This window comes from Bos indicus x Bos taurus, chromosome 19 (genome assembly GCF_003369695.1).
Source record: "Bos indicus x Bos taurus breed Angus x Brahman F1 hybrid chromosome 19, Bos_hybrid_MaternalHap_v2.0, whole genome shotgun sequence".
NCBI classification, from domain to species: domain Eukaryota; kingdom Metazoa; phylum Chordata; class Mammalia; order Artiodactyla; family Bovidae; genus Bos; species Bos indicus x Bos taurus.
In genome coordinates this window covers 28,429,085-28,449,776 of record NC_040094.1, presented here as the reverse complement: position 1 = coordinate 28,449,776, position 20,692 = coordinate 28,429,085, and the positions used below count along the sequence as shown (strand labels likewise).

The window sequence follows — 20,692 nt, the reverse complement described above, 5'->3', positions numbered from 1 at the left end:
GGCAGGAGTAAATTCCAGACAACCCAGCACCTGGCCTTCCAGTTTTCAACTTCCCTCCTATAGCACCTGCACCTCTTGGGACCCAGGCATCTTGCTCAAACAGGGGGAGGGACAGGGGTCTCACCGGATAGAGGCGGGCCAGGAGGACCCCTTGACCTCCAGGCAGATGGGAGACAGTGGGAGGGGACCTAAAGTCAGGGAGGGGCGGGTAGGGCAGAGGTTGTGACCCCTGTCGACTGGCTCCAGCGATGCTCCTGACGGCTGCTTTTGTGATTGGAGAATGGAGTTGAGTCTAGGGGGCTGGGCATCCAAGTTTTATGGGGAGAAGAGCCTGGGTTAGTACACAGGGAGCCAGGGGATAGATAGCTTGATGCCTGGGTCCCTGAGTCTTCTGGACATACAAGTGCCTTGGGTCAGGGTAGGAGAGTATAGACTGAACACGTGAACATGTTTTTCTACTTTGTTTCTGAGACTTGCCTTGAGTCTGGTACTTTGGTTTAACAACAGATACTTAGGTTTTCCCCCATGTGTGAAATTATATGCAGACATCCCCAATAGCATGATGTATTGGTAACTCCCACTCCCACCTGGGTTTTTCTCTCCCTCCATTGGAAGTGGCTGCCTTCCTCAGCCTTCTCACTCACCGCCTTACCCATCCCATCCCCTTCCCTCAGCAGATCATGCATTATCCACCTCAGTGATCCCACCCAACCCTCTCCCTACTCCTTGGTTTCATGCAATCCAACCTTCAACTGGAAAGTCATTCTAACCACCAGTACCCCATTCCAATTCATGTCCAAACATTTTCCAGCCTTCTTGTCAACTTTTCAAGTTTTTTATTTTTTTTCTTTTTTTTTTTTTGGTTTTTGTTGTTCAAATTTCCCTTTTACAGTAAAACTATTGAGGTGATGGCCATATACCGCCACCTCCCCCATGGCAATATCAACTTCCTGTTCCCTGGAAGGAGTGATTAGAAAAATCAGGAAGGAGCTGGGAACTACAGCACCAGAGAGATGACCTCTGGTGGACAAAGCAACCATTTGGCTGGTGATTGAGGTGGCCGATGTGGTGCTCAAGGGCAGCTCTGATCTAATGGAAATGAGCTGGGAGGAAACTGAGGCAACATCCAATTGTGCACTAGAGGGCTGGAAGAGGTTATCAGCTGGTCACTATGAAAAGAGTGGCTGTTGCTAAGGACCACCATCAGTTAGACCAGTCAGTAGGCCACCATTTTGGTCACTAAGAAGGGAGCTGTGTTGAGTTTGAAGGGAGTAGGATAGGGAGGATATGATGAACAACACAGCCATCTGGGTTACTGGGGACAACACATGGGTTCTTGGGGTCACCCTGTTGGGTAACAGGGACTATATTGGAATATGGAAAGGGAAAAACAAGACAAATTGAGCCTGCCACAGCAGATGGCAGTCACCTTAGCTGTCGTAAAAGCAGCACAGAGAACAGGGGAAGGGGGATCCTGGCACGAGCCACTGAATACTAGGAAGACCCTCCTCAGTCCACTTGATCTTCTTTAGAGTTAAGTTCCAGCTTCCTCCTGAAATGGGAATTTCTTCCTGCCCCCCCACCCCTTCTCCACAGAGTATGAACCATCCACCTCCCCCCACCCCCCAGACTAAGCCACTTCCGGTTCCAGCCAGACCACTTCCTATTTCAGAAGTGCTACTTCCTGTCCTGGATGAAGGCACTTCCAGTTCCTGCTGCACTGCTTCTGCCACTTCCCAGGCCACTTCTGTCCAGGCCTGGTCACTTCTTGTCTGGAGCAAGTCACTTCCTGTCCCAAGTGGCCCATTCAGCATCAGACCAAGTCCATAAGTGTCCCGACCGGCTCATAGCTTGCTATTGGCCACTGGACAAAACAGCATATTTCTTCTCATGGTAGCTGTCTTGACCCAACCACCCCAAATGGCTGGAGTAAGTATGTAGAGGCCTGGGGCAGGGCAGAGGAGGAGTCCTGCTGCCCATGCCCTGAGCTGGGGTGGAATGCCAGAGCCTTCCCCATAAGGCCCCCATTTTTGGCAGACTAAGGGGAGTGGTTGGTAAGAGAAGTCAGAAGAGGGAGCTGAGGGGAGAAATGCTTTGATGCCCCGACCCTGGAGATGAGAGGGGCACAGGATAAGAAGCCAAGAGGGTAAGTAAAAGGAGATACAGGGAGGAGGATGCTAGGGAAGAGGAACAGACCTAGAGACAGAGGAGAGAGAAAGAAAATAAAAGAGAGGGAGAAGAGAAAAACAGTGAGAGGCAGAAAGAGGAGAAGTACCAACCAAAAGACAGACTGTTCCCACCCCTAGCTCTCAGTGGGTGAGGGGAACAAGGATATCTGGGTCATGATTAGAGGAGGAGGCTGAGTCTCTGCCCCCTCCCCAGGGGAACAGGACCCAGAAACACAGAGACAGAAGGGTACACACAGCCAACCAGAGGGCAGGCGATAGTTGGGTGGATGTCTCAGGGAATCCTAAAAGTGGAGGAGAGGCAAGAGCCAGGAGGAGCAGAGGAGCTGATGGGGCAAAGGGGGCCAAGGAGATGCTAGAGGTGTCCCTCAAACCATGAATTAAACTGGAGAAGCACCCCACAAAGGGCTGGATCCAGGAGAGCCAGGTTGGAGGAGCCCTCATACCTTATAGTAGATGTTTGGGGGGCTCTGGGGGGGCCCATCCTGCACGATGTACACAGGATGCCCATAGTCACCACTCACCTTCTCATAGTGGGGACAGAAGGGGGGGTCTGCAGTCCCACCACCCCGCAGAGCTATGCCTAGCTCCCCAGGCTCAGTCTCTCTAGGTCCCATCCCACCTCCACCCCCCAGGCCCAGGGACCCTCCCCTCCCGAAGGAGCCAGGACCAGGGTGGCGACTCTCCGAAGGCTTGGCCCGCCGTCTCCGCCAACACATGGCACCCCCAGCCCCTGCCACGCCCAGCAAGAGCAGCGCCAGCCCCCCTGCTGCCCCGGCCACTGCGGGCATGCTGGGAGGGGGCAGGGGGCCTTCAGCACCCCGGGAGGTTGCATTGCTGGTGGGGTCACCTGGCAGGGAAGGGGTGAAGGAGGAAAGAGGGGGAGGGGCTGAAGGAGCCACCTGGGCATCTGGACACCCAGCTTTGGGGGTTCCCATGGGCTTCCCCAGTAGTGCTCAGGCCCTTTGGAGACCCTAAGCCCTTCCCCTCCCCGCCAAGCCCCATTCCAAATCCAGGTGTGTCCAGCCCTTCAACCCATGCCAGGCAGTCCTCCCCCCTTCTCTGACAGCGCTGATTGAAGCACTGACTTGGCTAATTAGTTCTAATTGAGTCTTTTCCTCATTTGGCTTCCATTCCTGTCCCACCCTCCCATCCTCTCTTCTCCTCTTTCCTGTATCATTGCCCCCAAAACTGCAGAGGGAGGGAGAAGGTGGCGGCAGGGCAGCTAGGGTCCGAGAGCAGAGGAGGAGGGAAGGCAGGAGGCTGGACCCCTGGTTCCTACCTGCAGTGCTCTCTTTCCCGGGCTCCAGGCTGTGGGCCGCCCCTCGGTCTCTTTCCATGGGCATTTCAGACACAGGCTTTCGGGGGGCAGCCCCTCCTCGGGGACCTGGAGATGGGGAAGACCTGAGAGAGGGGCTGAGACAGCAGCCCCCTGACCATGAAGATACTGCCCCAGCCTCCTTCAGCCCTTAGCAGGTGTGCCCCAGCCCCGCTCACTTTGTCCCACTCGGAGAAGCACCTTCATGCCTCTGGTGAGGCACACACCTCCCTGCAAGCTCTCCAGGCCTTCCCGGGTTCCATCCGACGTGGCTGGAAAAGAACCAGAGGGAGAATTTGGTGCTCAGAGCTACCGCTATTCCATCTCCACTCCTGGCCCCAACACCATCCGAGGTGGCTCCAAGGGTCCCTTCCCTTATCTGCCCTCAATCCCAGGGGTACCTTCCCACTAGACCCCGCCCTCTGCCCAGCAGTACCAATTATGTAGTAATCGTGGTGTGAGCGGAACTCGTGGCCCCAGAGATTAGGGCTATACTCCTGGAACTTGATGGTGAAGCGGAGATCCAGATCTGGCCGGTCACAAGTGAGGAGGAGGTTTGGGGCAGGGGGTGCCTCACAACGCCGGCCCTGGGCACCCCCTACCAGGTACAGCTTGTAGAACTCATAATTAGGAGAGGAGTGGGGACCCGGCGGCCGGGCCCGGGGGCAGAGCAGATCTAGCCGGTCCCCGATCTGAGGGTAGAGCACGTAACCACCCTCTGCCTGGAACCTGTGGGGAGGAAGGCGAGGTGGACAAAGATGAGAGGTGTCAGAGGTCTGGTCCCTGAGCTTTGCCTTCATCACTCCTCACTCCTGCAGGACAGCCTTTGTCTGAGTGGGGAGTCTGTTCTGACAGTGTGGGCACTAAGGGCTCTGGAAGCTCACGTTGGGGAAGCAGCAGGAGGCCCAGCTCAGAGGTCTCCTGCCCCTTGGTGTGCCCAAATGCACTCTTCAGCCCGCCCTCACCACATGCACACTGCCATCTCTCGCTCCATCACCAGCCCTGTTGCCATGGCAACAGGATGCCAGTTACCAAGGAGCTGGCCTCTCTGGAACCACACAGCCCACCCTCCCAGGTGATTTCACTATTCCATGGCAGTCAACGATGGGGGCAGAGCCTCCCCTCCCCCAGGCCACCACTGAATTTCAGGGATTTCAAGGCAGAGGGGGCAGAATGGGAGGAGGGTGTGGAGGGTGATCCAGTGACCCCAAGTTGGCCAGGCAATGTGACAGAAGGCAAACCTGGCAATGGCCCTAAATGGGGCTAATGGGAACCAGGGTCTGTGGGCCAGCTGCCCCAGACTTTACCCTGTTCAGCACCCATCTTCCCCCAGGTCCCGCACCTCCTAGGGAAAGTGACCTATTGCTTTGGAATGGAAAGAGCTGACTATTCTACCCACAGCTGACACAAGCCCATGTCTCCCTTGGCCCCAGTGGCCACTAGCCTAACCTGCCAACAACTGCGGCCCCTCCCTGTGCATGAACGGCAGAGAGGGTCTCCGAACTTGGTCACAGGGGACTGCTGCTGGTATCTTCCCAGACTCCCTCCCATCCAACATCCCAAAGATCCCCCAGAACACTCTAACTCCCTTTTCTCAACTCTATCAGAATAAGCCTAAATTATATCCTCACTCTGCAGTTGATACTCCAGCTGCATGTGGGAGCTGGTGGGTAGGAGACTGGGAGAGGAAAAGATATTTGAGATTAGACCCCAAGAGAAAGGGGAGGGAGGCGGCCAGGCCAGGGAAATGTGACAGAGGCCAAAGAACAATCACCCTTGTTCTCCTTTAATGAGCTTATAATGTGTTCAAATACCTTACCTCTAATCTTCATAAAGGCTGTAAGGACTGAGGATACAAACTTGGAAAGGTTAAATGACTTGCCCAAGGCCACACGGCTGAAAGCCACAGAGCTAGGATTAAGACTTAGAAGGTTGTGAGCTCCAAAGCAGGACCTCTTCCCATGGCCTCACACAGCCTCCCCGGGTAAGTAGGAAGTTTTCAAGACCCAGAACTCTTTTGCTCATGGGGAATGGGATCTGCATGGAGTCAAGGGACCTGGAGGACCTCCCAAGGGTTCTGTCCTACTCTGTGTGGCTTGAAGTTTCATCTGATCCCTGGCCTTTCTTCAGAGCAAAGGAAGTATGCCATGGGACAGAGGTCTAATGGAAGAGGTTGCAGCAGAGATGGGGGAAGGGGCAACTGAGTCCCCAAGACTCCAGATGCAAGAGAGAACATGGGGGCTTTAAGGGGTTCCAGACTTCTTCCAGTGAGAAATCCCCAAGCCAGGAAGGGCGTAAAATCTTCTGCTTGGGAAATTGTTCCACCAAGGGCTCACCTACCCTCTGTGGGCACAAGTGGGGAGACGGATGAGTGAAGAAGAGTCAAATGGGCATGGGTGAGTTGTCCCTGAAACCCCAACCTGAGCCCCTCCCCTCGCATCTCCACCACTGAGTCTCTTCTGGGGAAGGAGGCACCCCCCTTTCCTCTCAGCGCCTCAGCAGCACCTACTCAGCTGCTCTCCTGAGAGCTGACATTAACCAGGCTCCCTCTAAGCCCAGCCCCTGACACCACTCAAGTCTCCCACAAACCCAAATAACCGCTCCCTGGCCCTCTGGGTTACCCAGGAACTTTCAAATCCTTGCCCCTTGGGGGTCTCTCAAACTCTTGACACATGGCTATCACCACCCACATCCAGCTCTGTGTGCCACTCTCGAATCTGGCTCCCAAGATCACCTCTGTCTGGTTACCCATCAGCTCACATCCACACACCAGCACCCTCCCTCCAAGCCTCCTCCCAGCTCAGAGAACCCAGCCCCTCAAAGTCCCCAAAGCTTCCAAGCTTCCTGCCTAGGAGGTGTGGGGTCTCCCCAGCCCGGGGCCGCTCACCTCTTGTTTGCCGAATTCCAGTAGACAGGCTCCAGGCTGAGCCCAGACACCAGCCCCAAAACCTCGAGCAGCAGCAGGGTCCCGACTTGCACGCCCCCCGGCCCAGAATGGGGGGCCCCCATGACCCCGCCAAGGCCTGGGGGGCGGGGCACCAACTCCCCCAAAGTCGCTCACCCCCGGGGGGTGACTGCCTTGGCCGCCCGGGCTATTCTGCCCGGGCCACCCGGGTGGCAGATGCCCCCGGCTCCCACGCGGACCCGCTTCCTGCTCCGCCTGTGCCCCCGCTCCGGAGCTCTCAGCCCACAGGAGCCCTTCCAGGGGCGGTCTGCAGGCGCCCTATGCCCCCGGCCCACGCGCCGGCACCCCGGGATCGGCGAGCGGGCCTAAGTAGGGGACTGGGGGAGCCGGGGGCCGGGCGGGGGCGGCATGGGGCGCCAGGGGAGGGAGCGGGGAAAGGGGCGCCGAGCCGGAGCCCCAGCCTCGCTGGGATTGAGGGCAGCGGGCTAAGGGAGGAAACCAGTCCCGAGCCCAGGAGGGGGGAGTTAAAGGAGAGGCGGGGAGGGGGAGAGGATGGCGGAGGGAAAAACCGGAGCTGGAGCCCGAGTCGGAGCTGGCGGCAAGATCGCAGCCCACGTCCCCCACCCCTCTCACCTCGCGCACCTCCCGCCCGCCCAGCTGTCTCAACCCCGCGCCCCGCCTTGCTCCCCTGCGCGGTCTCTCACGCCCCCTTTGTCTTTGCGACTCTCGGTCTCTGGCTTAGTTTCTGCCCACCTCCCCTCCTGCCCTGGGATCGCCGGGACGGCTGGAATCTTCCGCTCTCTCAAATCCAGAAAGGCTCTCTCGCCCTCTACATCCCGAGGAACCCAGCCCCTTTCCCTCCCGCAGCCGCCTCCTCCCCCATCCCAAAACAACACCGCTGCTCTTGGGAGGTCTGGAGAGCATAATAATAACCTTGAAGGCTCCGCACTTTACGGGAGCGAGGGGAGCGAGGAGAGTGGTTCGACTAGACTACCTGTGAGGTGGGGAGGGGCAGAGCTGAAGGATCCCCATTGCAGTGATGAAGAAACTGAGGCTCGGGGAGGCCCTGTGACTTGCCCAAGGTCACACCGAGAATCTGGGATGAAGCTGAAACCAAACCCAGCCTGCCGAACTCCCAGTCCTTGGGGTTCCTTGTCACAGCCTCCCCGACCCTTTACTGCTACCTGGGCGTTGATGAAAGGCAAGAGATTAGGGGGTAAACGCGGGCCCTTCTTAGATGGTTGTGGGGAGAAACGGGTCTGGAGAGGAAAGGCAAAACCTACAACCCCAAACCCGCGTTCAGCCGGAAGGGCTGTTTCCAATTATCCTGGGGGAAGGGAGGAGGCTTTGCCTTTTTGGGTGTAAGAGCCCCGGCTTTCAGCACCTCTGGGCAGAGGTGACATTCCTCACTCCTCTCCAGTCGTCGTCACAGGCGTCCCGTTCTCCCCTCAGACTGGGAGTCCACAATCAAACCCTCTGCTGACAGTCTCTCTTCAGAGACCTCTTCTCGGTGTCTGGCAAGGTGTGTGTGGAGGGGAAGCGGGGAGCCACTGCTTGAAACAACACCCCCCCCCCCCCAAACCAAGACAGAGCAGATAAATGGAGAAACCAGACAAGTGACAGCTGCTGAATGACTCGCCCTTGCCGTGCTTCTAACGCGAATACAGAACGTGACGTTTGTGGTTTTCGGCACCTTTACTCTTTCATGTGTGCCCTTGACTCTGGCTACTCAGTCACCTGCCTCTCGGGGAGTCCAGGCGAGGGGAGGCGGTCCTCTGGCTTTCCTTCCCCCAGAGCTGACTAACGGTCCCTCAGCTGCCGAATGATGGTAAATAGTGTCGTGCGAGAGCGCGCGGGTGTCTCGTCTGTCACCGTCTGCACAGTCTAACACAGTCACACCCAACAGTCTGACACACAGCTCCTGCCACTCCTGCTCAGCCACACTCACCGTGACCCCTGTCGCCCCCACCTTGGGAGTGGGATTTCAAACAGGTTTCCCCCCTTCAGTTTACCAAGTTGCCTAGCAACCCGCCAGTCAATGGCACGAAGCCCCACCCCCCACTGGCTTGACTTCACACGAAGCTTCGCAGCCCCATTGGTTCCCGCCTAGTCCCACCTCTCAACCCTGGTTTCAGGAATATTACGCCAGTCCCCGCTGCTGGACTCTGGAGCCCACTGGTAACCCTCCCAGCCTCATCTCCATCATCTGCCTCCCCAAAGAGACACAAAGATTCTAGTATCATATAAAATCTTTTTATGTAAACTCGCCCCCACCTCCCTCTGTCCTTCCCTGTCCCATCTCCTCCTGGTGGGCATCTGAGATGCTGGTGTCTGGGCCTCCCCCGCACCACCAGAGCTGAAGCTGACATTCAAGGTGCACATGGCGCATGGAGAGCAGAGGAAGGTCCACTTCCTCCTCCCTCTCATCCCCACTCTCCGTGGGTTCCGGAAACACACGCTGCCCGGAGGCGGTGGCCAGCAAAGGCAGGCTAGGATGCAGGCTATAGGGAGAGATGGGTGGTGCCGGTCAGTTCCCTGAGCCAGGATGCCCACTCCCTCAGGTTTACCTCCCTCCCAAACCGAGCCCCCAAATGTGCAAAATTGACTCGTGACCTCACGCCATTGGTGCAGTCCTTCTGGGGCTGGAAACTCAGCACTGGCTCCGGCTTGCTCTCAAGCCCCGCCCCGCCGGTGTCCCACACAGAGACAGCCCCGCTGGTGCTGCCGCTCACAAGGAACTGCCCGGTCCTGGAGGAAAGAGAAGAGAGGCCTGCCGACATGGAGTCATCACCCGGGGCAGGAACCCTTCATCGTCAAGGGCTGGGATCCCGCAGTTGGGCTCTGGCATCCCAGGGGCATCAAGGCCCCAGCAGAGAGGACTGCTAGTCACTCACGGGTCCAGATCAAAGTAGATACGCTGATTGGTGGTCACCTCTCGGCTCAGGGACCACAGTGGGTGCCCAAGCTGCCGAAGATCCCAGCACAGAAGCTCAGCATCCTGAGAACAAAAAAAATAGGAGTCTAGAATCCACCCTCCACTCCCCTGCCTCCAAGACACGCCTGCTTCCCTCCAGGGTTATAAGCACTCCTTTAGCTGGGTTGATTTTTCCCCCCATGCCTATCTCCTAACACAGCAGACTACATCCCCACTCCTGCCTTCTACCCACTTGTTTTGGAACCTCAGAATATGATGCCTACCTTGCGGGCTCCGGAGAAGAAGCAATTGCCATCGGGGTGAAAGCAGAGGTGCGTGATGCCCCCTTGGTGTCCTCCCAGCAAGGCAAGAGGGGACCCATCTTCCCAGGTGTACAGGCCCAGGGAGCGGCCATAGGAGCCACAGGCGTAGAGGGGCTGGGTTGGGCTGAAGGCTATGCAGGAAATGATGCCACTCTGGCCCTGCCTTTTTGCTAGAAGGGGAAGGAACAACGTGGGGGAGAGGGCAAGAGTACCCAGCATTAACCAGGCTAATCAGAGGTGTACCTCTGTCTCCTGTCCCAGAGCCCAGGTGCTGGACTCAGTGTCCCCCACACCCCATTCGTTTTCAGCAGGATGAAAACTTCTGATGCTCCCTAAATCCTTCTATCCCCTTCCAAGGACTGAAAGATGCAAGCCCCACTCTCTTCCCTCTCAAACCTCAATATTTTTTTTAAAAAAATTCCAAAAAAAATCCCATCTTATTTGTTTCCCCAGCCCAACACCTAATAAGCATTCAATTACTGCTTTTATTTTTTCCTTTGGTTGCACCACAAGACATCCAAGATCTTAGTTCCCTAACTGGGATCAAACCTGTGCCCCCTGCAGTGGAAGCGCAGTCTTAACCACTGGACTGCCAGGGAAGTCCCCTCAATTTTTCCTTGGAAGGGTCAGAAAGCTGAGACTTATAGGCAAACGGAATCAGCTTCTCCAGTTTCTTGGAAAAACCAAGACTTTGGGAACCAAGAGGTAAAGAACCAACAGGGGAGGGGCTCAGGAGTGAACCAGCTCTTGACTTGAGTTTGACCTTGGGAAAGTTTTATCCCCTCCCTGAGTCTGCTTTCTCCTCTGCCTACTGGGTACAACCTCCCAGGGCTGTGAGGATAACAAGCCCCAACCCCCCACCTCCGCACATGACCACAGGGCCCCTCTGCTCTTGGCTGGGCCCCTTCCTCTCCTCCCTTGGAGGCGCAGACTGCTTACCAAATGTGGTTCGGACCTCGCAGTCTCTGCCAGGCCGGGATGTGGAGAAGACACGCACAGTCCGGTTAAAGCCACAGAAGAGCTGGGAGCCATCCGGGGAGAAGCAGAGCGAGTGGGCTGCCGTCAGCTCATCCTAGGGGAAGGGAAGGGCTGGAAACAGGCCTGGCGCACAGCCTCTTCCTTCTTCAGGAAGGAGAGCTGGGCCAGGGCAAGCCCTGCGGCTGGGTGGAGAGTCCCTACCAGGTGATTGTAGGAGCGAAAGGAAGCCCGGAGCTCTCCGGTGAAGGCGTCCCAGATGTGAATTGGGTTCTCCCGGCTGCTGCTGGCCACGCTGAGAGAGACACGGACACTGAGGCCCCGGTGCTGTCAAAGGAAGGGAGGAAGCCAACTGACCAGCCCTCTCAGCTCACATCTGAAGGTCAAAGCAAGCTTCCCTCCTCCTGAGACCCCCACAGCCCTTGGCTGTCTCTCAGTAGAGGGTTCCCTTAAAACGGGGTGGGGAGGGAAAGCAGGCAAAAGACATCACTTACTAGGAGGTGTCCGGCTGAGCTGAAGACATCAGGGAATACCAGCAGTAGTCATAGATGGTGTCGCCTTCCACCATTCGAAGGACGGGGGCCTAGACAGAGATGCGGAGATGCCTGGGTCACTGATAGGACAAGGAGGCCCACTCGGACCTGGAGCAGCTTTACGGCAGAGGGAGACACTCTGTGGGCACTTAACCAGGCAGGGGAAGGCAGATCAGGCAAATACAAGAACAAGACCTTGAGCTTCAAGGCTCACCTCAGACTTTCACATCAGAATTGGGCCACTAAACGCCATACAGATTTATCCTTTTGCTTTGTCAACACTTAAGAGAGGAAGAAACAAATAACACCCCAACCCAGAGACAAAGAACCAGCCAATGATGCAAATACCCACCAAGCCACCTACCAGGTGCCACTGGATCCTTTATAAAAGTTGTCGACCAGTTCAAACAAGCAAAGAAGTATTAAAACAAAGCCAAACCAAACCCTGTGAGGCCTCCACTTAGCTTAAGAAACAAAATATTTTACCAAACAGTTAAAAACCTCTTCCCAATGAAATCCTCCTTCAGAGGGAAACACTATCCTGAATTTATCATTCTTGTATATTTCTTTAGGAATATATTCATAGAGGAAAGACAATATATAGCATGGTCTCACTTGCCTTTAAACTTAATATGAATGGTACCAAGCTGTATGCATCCCATCGCGATTATGAGATTTATGGTGACAAACTTAGCTTGAATTCACGCATTTTTCCTGCTTCACAGCACTCCATTCACGCATCATTCTCTATTGACAGTCACTGATGTTTTTCCAGTTTCTGGCAAGTGCGCTTTAACAATCTGGTACACATGTGGGAGGGATTCTCTGCAGTTTCTGCTACTGAGGGAAACCACTGGGCTCCATGGTATGCGCTCTGCCAACTCTACGAGATCGTGTCACATTTTTTTCCCAAAGTGCTCATCCCAATTTATTCTCCCCACAGCAGCGTGTAGGAGCACCCATTGCTCTGCCTCCTCTTGCTGTTGCCAGACTTCCATGCTTTTCTCAATTTGAAGGCTGTGAAATGGTATTTCATTACAATATAAACTGGCATCTCTCATTACCAATGAAGTAAAGACATTTTTCTTTTTAAGGGCACCTTCTCATAGTTTTTGCTCAGTTTTCTCCTTGGTTGTTGTCTTTGACTTACTGACTTGAAGGAAATCTTCACATCATCAGGATATGAGTCCTTTGTCACTTACTTGCTGGCCCTTGGGGTGATGTCACCCAGCTGTGACTGCAGGTCCACATCTCCACTCTTAACCCTTGCATCTGACTGCATGGAGTAAAGTTCCATTAGGGCATCGCACAGGCTCCTCAAACTCAGTTTAGCTGGGATAGACCCAGCCTCTGCTGCCTCTGAATCTGCTGCTCCTCCTGGGCTCTCCACCCGGTTCTCAAGCCTAAACTCTGACCACCCTGACTACTACTCTCTTCACGTCCTTTCCTCTCCTGGTCCAACCCAAGGCCAGAGCTTGCCGATTCCACCTCCTAGGTTCGCTTGAACATGTCTCCTTACCTTTGATTCCACGTGTAGCCACTACCTTCTTGCCAGCGTTTCTACACATGCCCTGGCCTCCCTCCTCCCTATACTCTAACCTGCCACTCAAATTTCCACTCTTCAGCCACACTGAGGCCCTGGACTCTTGTCATCATTCTCCTGCTCAAAGCATTGCAATGCTTCTTCATAACCCTCAGTATAAAACCCAATCTTCTAGGAAGCCTTCCCTTACCAAGCATCTACCCCACACCCACCTCTCCAGGCTCATCCCTCACCCCTGCCTTCTTTCCTGTAACATCTCCATACCCCACCATCCTGACTCCCAGCTCTGAGAAGGTGCCAACTCACTGCATTCCTGGGCTGCAGGCTTTCACACACACTAGACTCCAAGTCTGGAACAGCCTTCCCTCATTTCCCCCAACAACTCTTCCTGGTCAAATCCTAGCCATCCTTTGGGTCTCTCAGACACTTCTCCCCATGGGAAGCCTCCTCCTGAACCATGTTCCAAATGCCCTCTGTGTCTCCACTCTGCAAAAGACAGGAATCATGTCTGTCTGTCTTACCACTGTTTCCCCAACACCTACTGAGGAATCAGTACAATCAGCAGTCAAATGTTTTAATGGGAAAATGGAAATAGAAGACTGTCCCAATAACATAAGGCCCAAAATAATAGCACCTTGAATTAAAACAGAGTGAACTGGATAAATTAGAAAGATCAGGTGGACTTGATGGGATTTGGTAATTAATTGGATGTGGGGGTTAGGAGAGGGCGATTAAAGGATGAGATCCTGGTTTGGATACCTAAGGTCACCAAGATGGTGGAAGGACTTGGCATGCACAGGAGAGCTGAGGTGCCAAGGTACTCAGCGAGTTAGGGAGAATCAGACAGCCTAAGCCACAAAGGACAAGTTTTTACAAAGCAGAAAAGCAATTGTGTGGATATAGCATTTGAGAATGAGGACACCCCTCCCCAACCTGAGATATGTAGGACACAGAGGTTGCACAGTCTCCCCTAGAGAAGGTACAGGAAAGGGAAGACCTCAGGCAAGAGCCACAGGGTAGGCAGAGTACTCAGGGAAGAGGCGGGGACATAGAAACAGGAGTTCCAGAAAGCTCTGTGAAAAGGTAGAAAAAGGAAGGGAGGAGTTGGGAAACTATGTTGAGAAGAAGCAGTACACAGATGCACAAAAATACCCCCAAACCGTCCCCCACTTTCCCCACCTACATAAATGCTATCCATTTCCATACCAAACTTTCAGACATTAAAAATGAAAATACATGCCTCAAGGCCAAAACACCAAAACGTGAAACAGAAACAATAATGCCACAAATTAAATATAGACTTAAAAGAGAAAATAGCTAATGAGTGAGGCTGTGATAGAATTGGTATACTCATATTGCCAACACCAGTAATAATAATAAAAAGAATAAACAGCATAAAAAGCTTTTGAAAACAAACTGATTATTGGTATTACAAGACATAAAAAAAATACCGATACTCTCCGACCTAGGGTATTTCTTATAAAACTTCTCTGTTTCTCTGAAGAATCTCCATCAAAACACATGGAGATGTTCACTGAAAAATAATTTATGATATAAAAAACCCTGAAAAGAATCCAAAAGTCCAAAACAGAGGAAGAGTTAAGAAAACTATCATAAGCATTCAATGTAATATCATAAACCATTAAGCATGATAACCACAAAGACTGGAGGACCACAAAAAACATTTATGATATGACTGTTAAAAGTAACAGTGTACAAAACCATCTACCATAGTATTACAACCACATAGAAAGCTTCGGTATTTGGACAGAGCTTAGGAAGAATGACAATGACAGAAAACCAAAGACAAACCCAGACAGTGTATTAAAAATCAGAGACATTACTTTGCCTACAAAGATTCGTGTAGTCAAAGCTATGGTTTTTCCAGTAGTTATGTATGGATGCAGGAGCTGAACAATAAAAAAGGCTGAGCACCGGAGAACTAAGGCCTTAGAACTGTGGTGTTGAAGAAGACTCTTGAGAGTTCCTTGAACAGTAAGGAGATCAAACAAGTCAATCCTAAAGAAAATCAACCCTAAATATTTATCGGAAGAACTGATGCTGAAGCTGAAGCTCTTAATATGGTGGCCACCTGATACGAAGAGCTGACTCACTGGAAAAGACCCTGACGCTGGGAAAGACTGAGGGCAGGAGGAAAAGGGGATGACAGAGGATGAGATGGTTGGATGGCATCACCAACTCAATGGACATGAGTTTGAGCAAATTCCAGGAGATGGTGAAGGACAGGGAAGCCTGGCGTGCTGCAGTCCATGGGATTGCAAAGAGTTGGACATGACTGAGCAACTGAACAATAACAACCAGAAAGAATATATAAAAACATAAAGGGCTAAATTTTGTAGAGTGGTAGAAAACAATGACGTTTCCCCCTTTGTACCATTCTCATTTCTCTAAAACAAGTGTGTGTAAAAAAATAAATAAATAAAATAAAACAAGTGTGTGCAATAAATGTTCGAGCTCTCACATTTCCAGCCTCCTCTAACTATCCCTGCTCCTGAACTCTTTCAGGCTGGCTGCACCATGCCCACCTGGTCCTGGTTTCTGGACACCACTGGTTTCTGTTGCAGAAACCAGGGCAAGGTGTGCCTTACAGCTTGCACAAAGAACTACCATGTCTGCAGTCTCCGAGCTCACAGAGATGCAGGACAGGCAGGCATTCAGGACCATCCCTGGAACAGGAGACCCTTCTTTCACAAGACCTGCACTCCCACTAACCTACACGCCTGGCATGCAGACTGTGCTCAATAAATATTTGTTGAATGAATCAGCAATGAAAGAATGAATAAAAATGCCCAACATCCTGGCCTCTGCCATTCCTTGACTTCCTCAGCACCCACGGCCACCACCTCCACTCTGGACCAGCTGCCCACACACACAACTGAGTCATCACCACAATCTCTGGCCATCATCTCCACCCCATCCAGGGGCACCCCACAGGTCTAGTAGTTAGGACTCCATGCTTTCACTGCCAAGGGAGGGCCTGGGTTGGGGAAAAAAAAAAAAAAGAACATCCAACCCATTTGGCTCCCTGAATTTCTGTTCAGCTTCATCAGAAGCCCATTTACAACCCATTTCCTTACCCACCTTACATGCTGGTCAACCATGACAGGGGTACTCTGGCAGACACTCTCGAAACACCCCTGGTCTTTCTCTCCTGGCAAACCCCAGACAGACCTCCTATTCCTCCTAGACCATGCTTGCACTCAACTAACACCAAGGACTACTAGTGTGTGCTAAACACTGACTGCATGCCAGGCACTATTTTAAGCGCTTTACCCTAATTCTTTTAATTCTCACCACAACTCTATGCTGCTGCTGCTGCTGCTAAGTCGCTTCAGTCGTGTCCGACTCTGTGCGACCCCAGAGACGGAAGCCCACCAGGCTCCCCCGTCCTTGGGATTCTCCAGGCAAGAACACTGGAGTGAGTTGCCATTTCCTTCTCCAATGAATGAAAGTGAAAAGCGAAAGGGAAGTCGCTCAGTCATGTCCAACTCTTAGCGACCCCATGGACTACAGCCTACCAGGCTCCTCCATCCATGGGATTTTCCAGGCAAGAGTACTGGAGTGCGGTGCCATTGCCTTCTCCAACAACTCTATGAAGTGGGTGCTATTATTACCATCTTCATTTTACAAACAGAGAAACTATAGTCAACTTACTGAGGAAAGATGCACAACCATGCTAACTGGTCTCACTTTCAATGAAGGATAACAAATTTCTAGCGGGGACTGAGCAAAGAGTAGTGCTGGGCTCCCCTTGTGGCTCAGCTGATAACATATCCACCTGCAATGCGGGAGACCTGGGTTCAATCCCTGGGTTCAGAAGACCCCTGGAGAAGAGAAAGGCTACCCACTCCAGTCTTCTGGCCTGGAGAATTCCACAGACTGTATAGTCTGCTGCTGCTAAGTCACTTCAGTTGTGTCCGACTCTGTGTGACCCCATAGACGGCAGCCCACCAGGCTCCGCCGTCCCTGGGATTCTCCAGGCAAGAACACTGGAGTAGGTTGTCATTTCCTTCTCCAATGCATGCAAGTGAAAAGTGAAAATGAAGTCACTCAGTTGTGTCAGGCACTTTGGGACCCCATGGACTGCAGCCCACCAGGCTCCTCCGCCCATGGGATTTTTCCAGGCAAGAGTACTGGAGTGGGGTGCCATTGCCTTCTCCGACTGTATAGTCTATGGGGTTGCAAAGACTGAATGGACACGACTGAGCGGGGAAGAAAAAAAAAGAGCACTGCTACTCTACATCGAGCATTCCTTGGTGGTTTTGATTTTCTACTCCCTGGGGATTGATCATTTCACACCTTCTGCTGTCTCCCCACAGCCCCCTTCCTTCAGCTGATAGCCTCCTGTTATGCTTCCCTGAGAAGCCAAGAGACTGAGACACCCAAATCTTCCCATGACCAAACAACTTCCTCTGAACACACCCTTTGCCTTTCTTCCCATGGCGAGCAAGGATTCTGCGCCTGTCAAAGTCTAGTCCTTCAGTGTGCTCTGGATCCTGTCTTCTCCCAGTCACACACGGACTCTGTCACACAGCCCTCTCTTACAGCAGCAATTCCTCCCTCTCTACTGGCTATTCCTGACCTCACAGAAGCATCTTGTTAACCTTTCTTTAACCCCACATTCCCTCCGGTCACCATTCCATTTCTCAGCTCCCTTTCACAGGGAAACACTTTCAAAGAATTTTCTCTTCCATCCCCCTACAATCGGCTTCTGCCTCCAACATTTCTCTGAAAGTGCTTTTCTTAAAGTCATTAATGTTTTCTTGGGTCATTCTCTAAATCTGCTCTCACTCTCAACATGGTTAGACATGATCAGAATCATTAGACGTGATTTTGGCCTCCCCTTTTGTAACTTCTCCTGTACCCATCTCCATGTGCCTGAGCGCTCCATCTGCTTGAGCCTTCTTCTCCATTTCCACTCTCTCTTGAGATTGACTCCATTCTCAATTCCAAGATACCATCGACATGCTCTCCCACTTTCAAAGTATATCCCCAGCACCCTTCTCCAAGTCTCTCCTTAGGTTTACATTTCACATTTAAAGTACCTAAAAATCCTTACTTCTGTCCCAACATTTCTTCATATCCTCTGAGTAAACTGTATCCCCATCCACCCAACTGACTTCCAAGTCCTAAGAAATAAACTTCAAAACCACCCACCTCTATCTCTCCTGATACCACACTAGCACAAGCCAACATCATTTTTTACCTAGACTGTGGGATACACATCTAGATGAATCTCCACTCTTGCCCACTCACAATCCACTCTCTAGATTTCAGCCATCATTTCACTCCTCTCTTTTAATCTCTCCCACGGCTTCCTCAAAACACTTCAAATGCCCTACCCACAAGATGTGGCTGCCAGCCACCTTGCCATCTTCACCACGCTTTCCCCCTCACTGGCCTTGGTCCAGGCGCACTGGCTTGCTTTCTGTTGCTTGAACACATAAGGCTCTTTCCCAGCTCTAGGTCTTTGTATAATAGCATTTTTGCCTCTTGGAAAACTTCACATGACTGATCTCGTCATCTTTCAGATATCAGCTCAAATGCCTCTTCTTCAGAGAGCCCCTCCCCTGACCTTGTTTTTAATCTAAAGCAGCATCCTCGGGACTTCCCTGGTGGTCCAGTGGCTAAAACTCTGAGCTTCCAATGCAGGGGGCCCGGGTTCAATCCCTGGTCAGGAAACTAGATCTGACATGCCACACTTAAAAGATCCTGCATGCTACAACTAAGACCTGGCACAGCCAAATAAATAAATAAAGTTTAAATAAATAGGTAGATAAAATGACACTATTCAAAAATACAAACAGGTAAAAATAAAGCAGCATTCTCTAGTTAGTCTTTGTTCTGTTTATTTCCTTCATAGCATTTATTTATTTCCTTCACAGACTTATTATCATATGTAAAGAACTTCATTATTTATTTACACGTTTGTTGTCTGTCTCCCACACAAAAAAAGCAAACCAGCTCTCTGTCTCATTCATCACTTTATCCCAATACCCAACACAGTAAGTGAATGCTGCTGCTGCTAAGTCATTTCAGTCATGTCCGACTCTGTGCAACCCCATGGACGGCAGCCCACCAGGCTCCGCCATCCCTGGGATTCTCCAGGCAAGAACACTGGAGTGGGTTGCCATTTCCTTCTCCAATGCATGAAAGTGGAAAGTGAAAGTGAAGTCGCTCAGTCATGCCCGACTCTTAGCGACCCCATGGACTGCAGCCTGCCAGGATCCTCCATCCATGGGATTTTCCAGGCAAGAGTACTGGGGTGGGTTGCCATTGCCTTCTCTAACACATCTCTGTAAGTCAATTAAAAACCACAGTGAGAAAAAAAAAAAAAACCCACAGTGAGAAAGCCACTACTCTTCTACAGGAAACACATATTCCTAACTAAAGAAGGACAAATATCTCTTTAATGACTTCGGAATTCAGGGTAGAAATATTACTTGTGGAAACTCATGGCGAAGTGTTCTGCCTGAGAACAGGAAACATGTGGACTGTTCTTTCTCCATCTACAGGAAGGCCTTAAAAGTGCAATGTCTGATGAAGTGGCAGTTAGCTCTTAGCCCCTGCCCTTACCATTTCCGCATATTCCAGTTGCTCCCCCTCATTGTACAGCTCTGGGGGCAGGTTATAAATCCGCAGAATATTATCAGCACTATTGGTCAAGATGCAGGAACCATCAGGGGCCCTAGGAGGATGAAAGAGTTAGAAGGCTGGACAGACCTAGATTTTCCAAGTGCAGGGCTAGGGCTGAGCTGACCTCTGGGATAGATAAACAGCCCTAGGACCTTGAGGAGAGAAGACACACAATCCTAAATGCAACTGAAGCTCAGGCCAGGAATTCTTACTCCTTCTCCCACCATGGTAGATCCTTCTCCCAGATAAATGGGCTGTTTTAAGGTGGAAATCCTGGGCGTGGTTTTCTCCCTGCCCTATAATCCTTACTTACCACTTACAGCCTTTCAAGAAGTTTTCAGGTTGGGTGATGAACTCTGACCAGGAACCACTGAGAAACCGAGGTACCTGGGAGAAGTTGTAGTTCCAAATGCTGTAAGGAAGATGGGGGGGGGTGGACAACAAACTTGGGTCGCCAAAGCGAAGTGGAAATGGGCCTGGAAAAATGGGGCTGAGGACTGGCCTATGAGATTACTTCACACTCCCAATCTCCTCAGATTCCTGAGCCAACCGCTAGCCCCACTTACGTGTATCCCTCATCCTCTGGAGTGAGTTCTTCAGACACACCTTCCACGTCTTCTCCGGGCCCCAACTCTGGCCTGTTTGTTTCTTCTGCAGGAAGGCTCACATTTTCAGATAGTTCTTTCTCTTCGACTCGACTGCTCAACTCACTAGGAGAACCAAACCCTGATTCCAGGGGAGTGGGGAGAGAAGCTGGGACCCCTTCCTCCAGCTCCTGGGACAGAGCTAAGCCAACCATGGGATCTGAGGACACCTGGGGCGGATCATCCCCATCGCGTGGCGTTGGCATCAGTTCAGGGTCCGTATTTTTATCCATCGGGGAAGCCTGATGAGACAGACGGGCTGGAGCTGGGGCCTGGTCTGAAGGAAGGCAGTCTGGAGCTAATGGTGGAGCCTCCGGTGTCTTCATACTGCAGAGGAAGCGCGACAGACATTGGCCGCGGCCAGGCAGCCCTCTTCCCGGTGGCTACCAGGGGCCGGGCCCGCGGAGCAGCCGAGACTGCTTCAAAGTTCGCACGGATTGGGATGCAGAACTGGAAAAATGCTCCAGTGTGTTCCTCCTCCCAGGAGGGGGCACAAGGCCCAGCGAATAAACAGCGTTCCTAAGCCTAGTCGGTAGCTAAGTGCCACCAGTTCTCGCGGGATTTGGGTCCACGTTTCCATTGGACCTCAGCATCCCTGATCAGACTTCGCGCGCAACCCAGGTAGGGGCGGGGTAGGAACGTAACAGGTCACGGGTAATCGTTCCCATCAAGCCCTGGGGCCCTGGAAAGTTTG

General features: G+C 52.3%; 2 protein-coding genes across 3 annotated transcripts; both read right to left on the bottom strand.

Annotated features, from left to right (window-relative positions):
• Positions 1 to 819: 819 nt before the first annotated feature.
• Positions 820 to 7,023, bottom strand: EFNB3 (ephrin B3). Of its 2 annotated transcripts, none has more exons than XM_027518312.1 (5): positions 6,392 to 7,018; positions 3,941 to 4,233; positions 3,684 to 3,776; positions 3,469 to 3,573; positions 820 to 3,036 (listed from the first exon to the last, which is right to left on the bottom strand). In XM_027518312.1, exons 1-5 carry the CDS (start codon positions 6,511 to 6,513, stop codon positions 2,627 to 2,629), a joined length of 1,023 nt encoding a protein of 340 aa, XP_027374113.1. In that variant the 5' UTR covers positions 6,514 to 7,018; the 3' UTR covers positions 820 to 2,626. The 2 variants fall into 2 exon arrangements, with proteins under 2 accessions (XP_027374113.1, XP_027374114.1); XM_027518313.1 differs by having other exon boundaries at positions 1,860 to 3,036; positions 3,706 to 3,776; positions 6,392 to 7,023.
• A 1,617-nt stretch (positions 7,024 to 8,640) lies between these two features.
• WRAP53 (WD repeat containing antisense to TP53) lies at positions 8,641 to 20,603 on the bottom strand. The gene is made up of 10 exons (XM_027519385.1): positions 19,921 to 20,603; positions 19,668 to 19,766; positions 19,295 to 19,406; positions 11,116 to 11,204; positions 10,826 to 10,916; positions 10,586 to 10,718; positions 9,608 to 9,816; positions 9,304 to 9,407; positions 9,023 to 9,157; positions 8,641 to 8,910 (listed from the first exon to the last, which is right to left on the bottom strand). Exons 1-10 carry the CDS (start codon positions 20,322 to 20,324, stop codon positions 8,664 to 8,666), a joined length of 1,623 nt encoding a protein of 540 aa, XP_027375186.1. The 5' UTR covers positions 20,325 to 20,603; the 3' UTR covers positions 8,641 to 8,663.
• Positions 20,604 to 20,692: the final 89 nt, after the last annotated feature.

What these genes read in the sequence shown, in the direction of transcription:
- EFNB3 (XM_027518312.1), bottom strand. Translation starts at nt 6,513, where the DNA reads ATGGGGGCCCCCCATTCTGGGCCGGGGGGCGTGCAAGTCGGGACCCTG. An exon ending in TGGAATTCGGCAAACAAGAG is followed by an intron (nt 4,234 to 6,391) that starts GTGAGCGGCCCC and finishes TCCTCCCCACAG; the next exon opens with GTTCCAGGCAGAGGGTGGTT. An exon ending in GCTTCTCCGAGTGGGACAAA is followed by an intron (nt 3,574 to 3,683) that starts GTGAGCGGGGCT and finishes CCCCATCTCCAG; the next exon opens with GTCCCCGAGGAGGGGCTGCC.
- WRAP53 (XM_027519385.1), bottom strand. Translation starts at nt 20,324, where the DNA reads ATGAAGACACCGGAGGCTCCACCATTAGCTCCAGACTGCCTTCCTTCA. An exon ending in CCAGAGGATGAGGGATACAC is followed by an intron (nt 19,767 to 19,920) that starts GTAAGTGGGGCT and finishes TCTTCCTTACAG; the next exon opens with CATTTGGAACTACAACTTCT. An exon ending in GCTCAGCCGGACACCTCCTA is followed by an intron (nt 10,917 to 11,115) that starts GTAAGTGATGTC and finishes TGTCTCTCTCAG; the next exon opens with CGTGGCCAGCAGCAGCCGGG.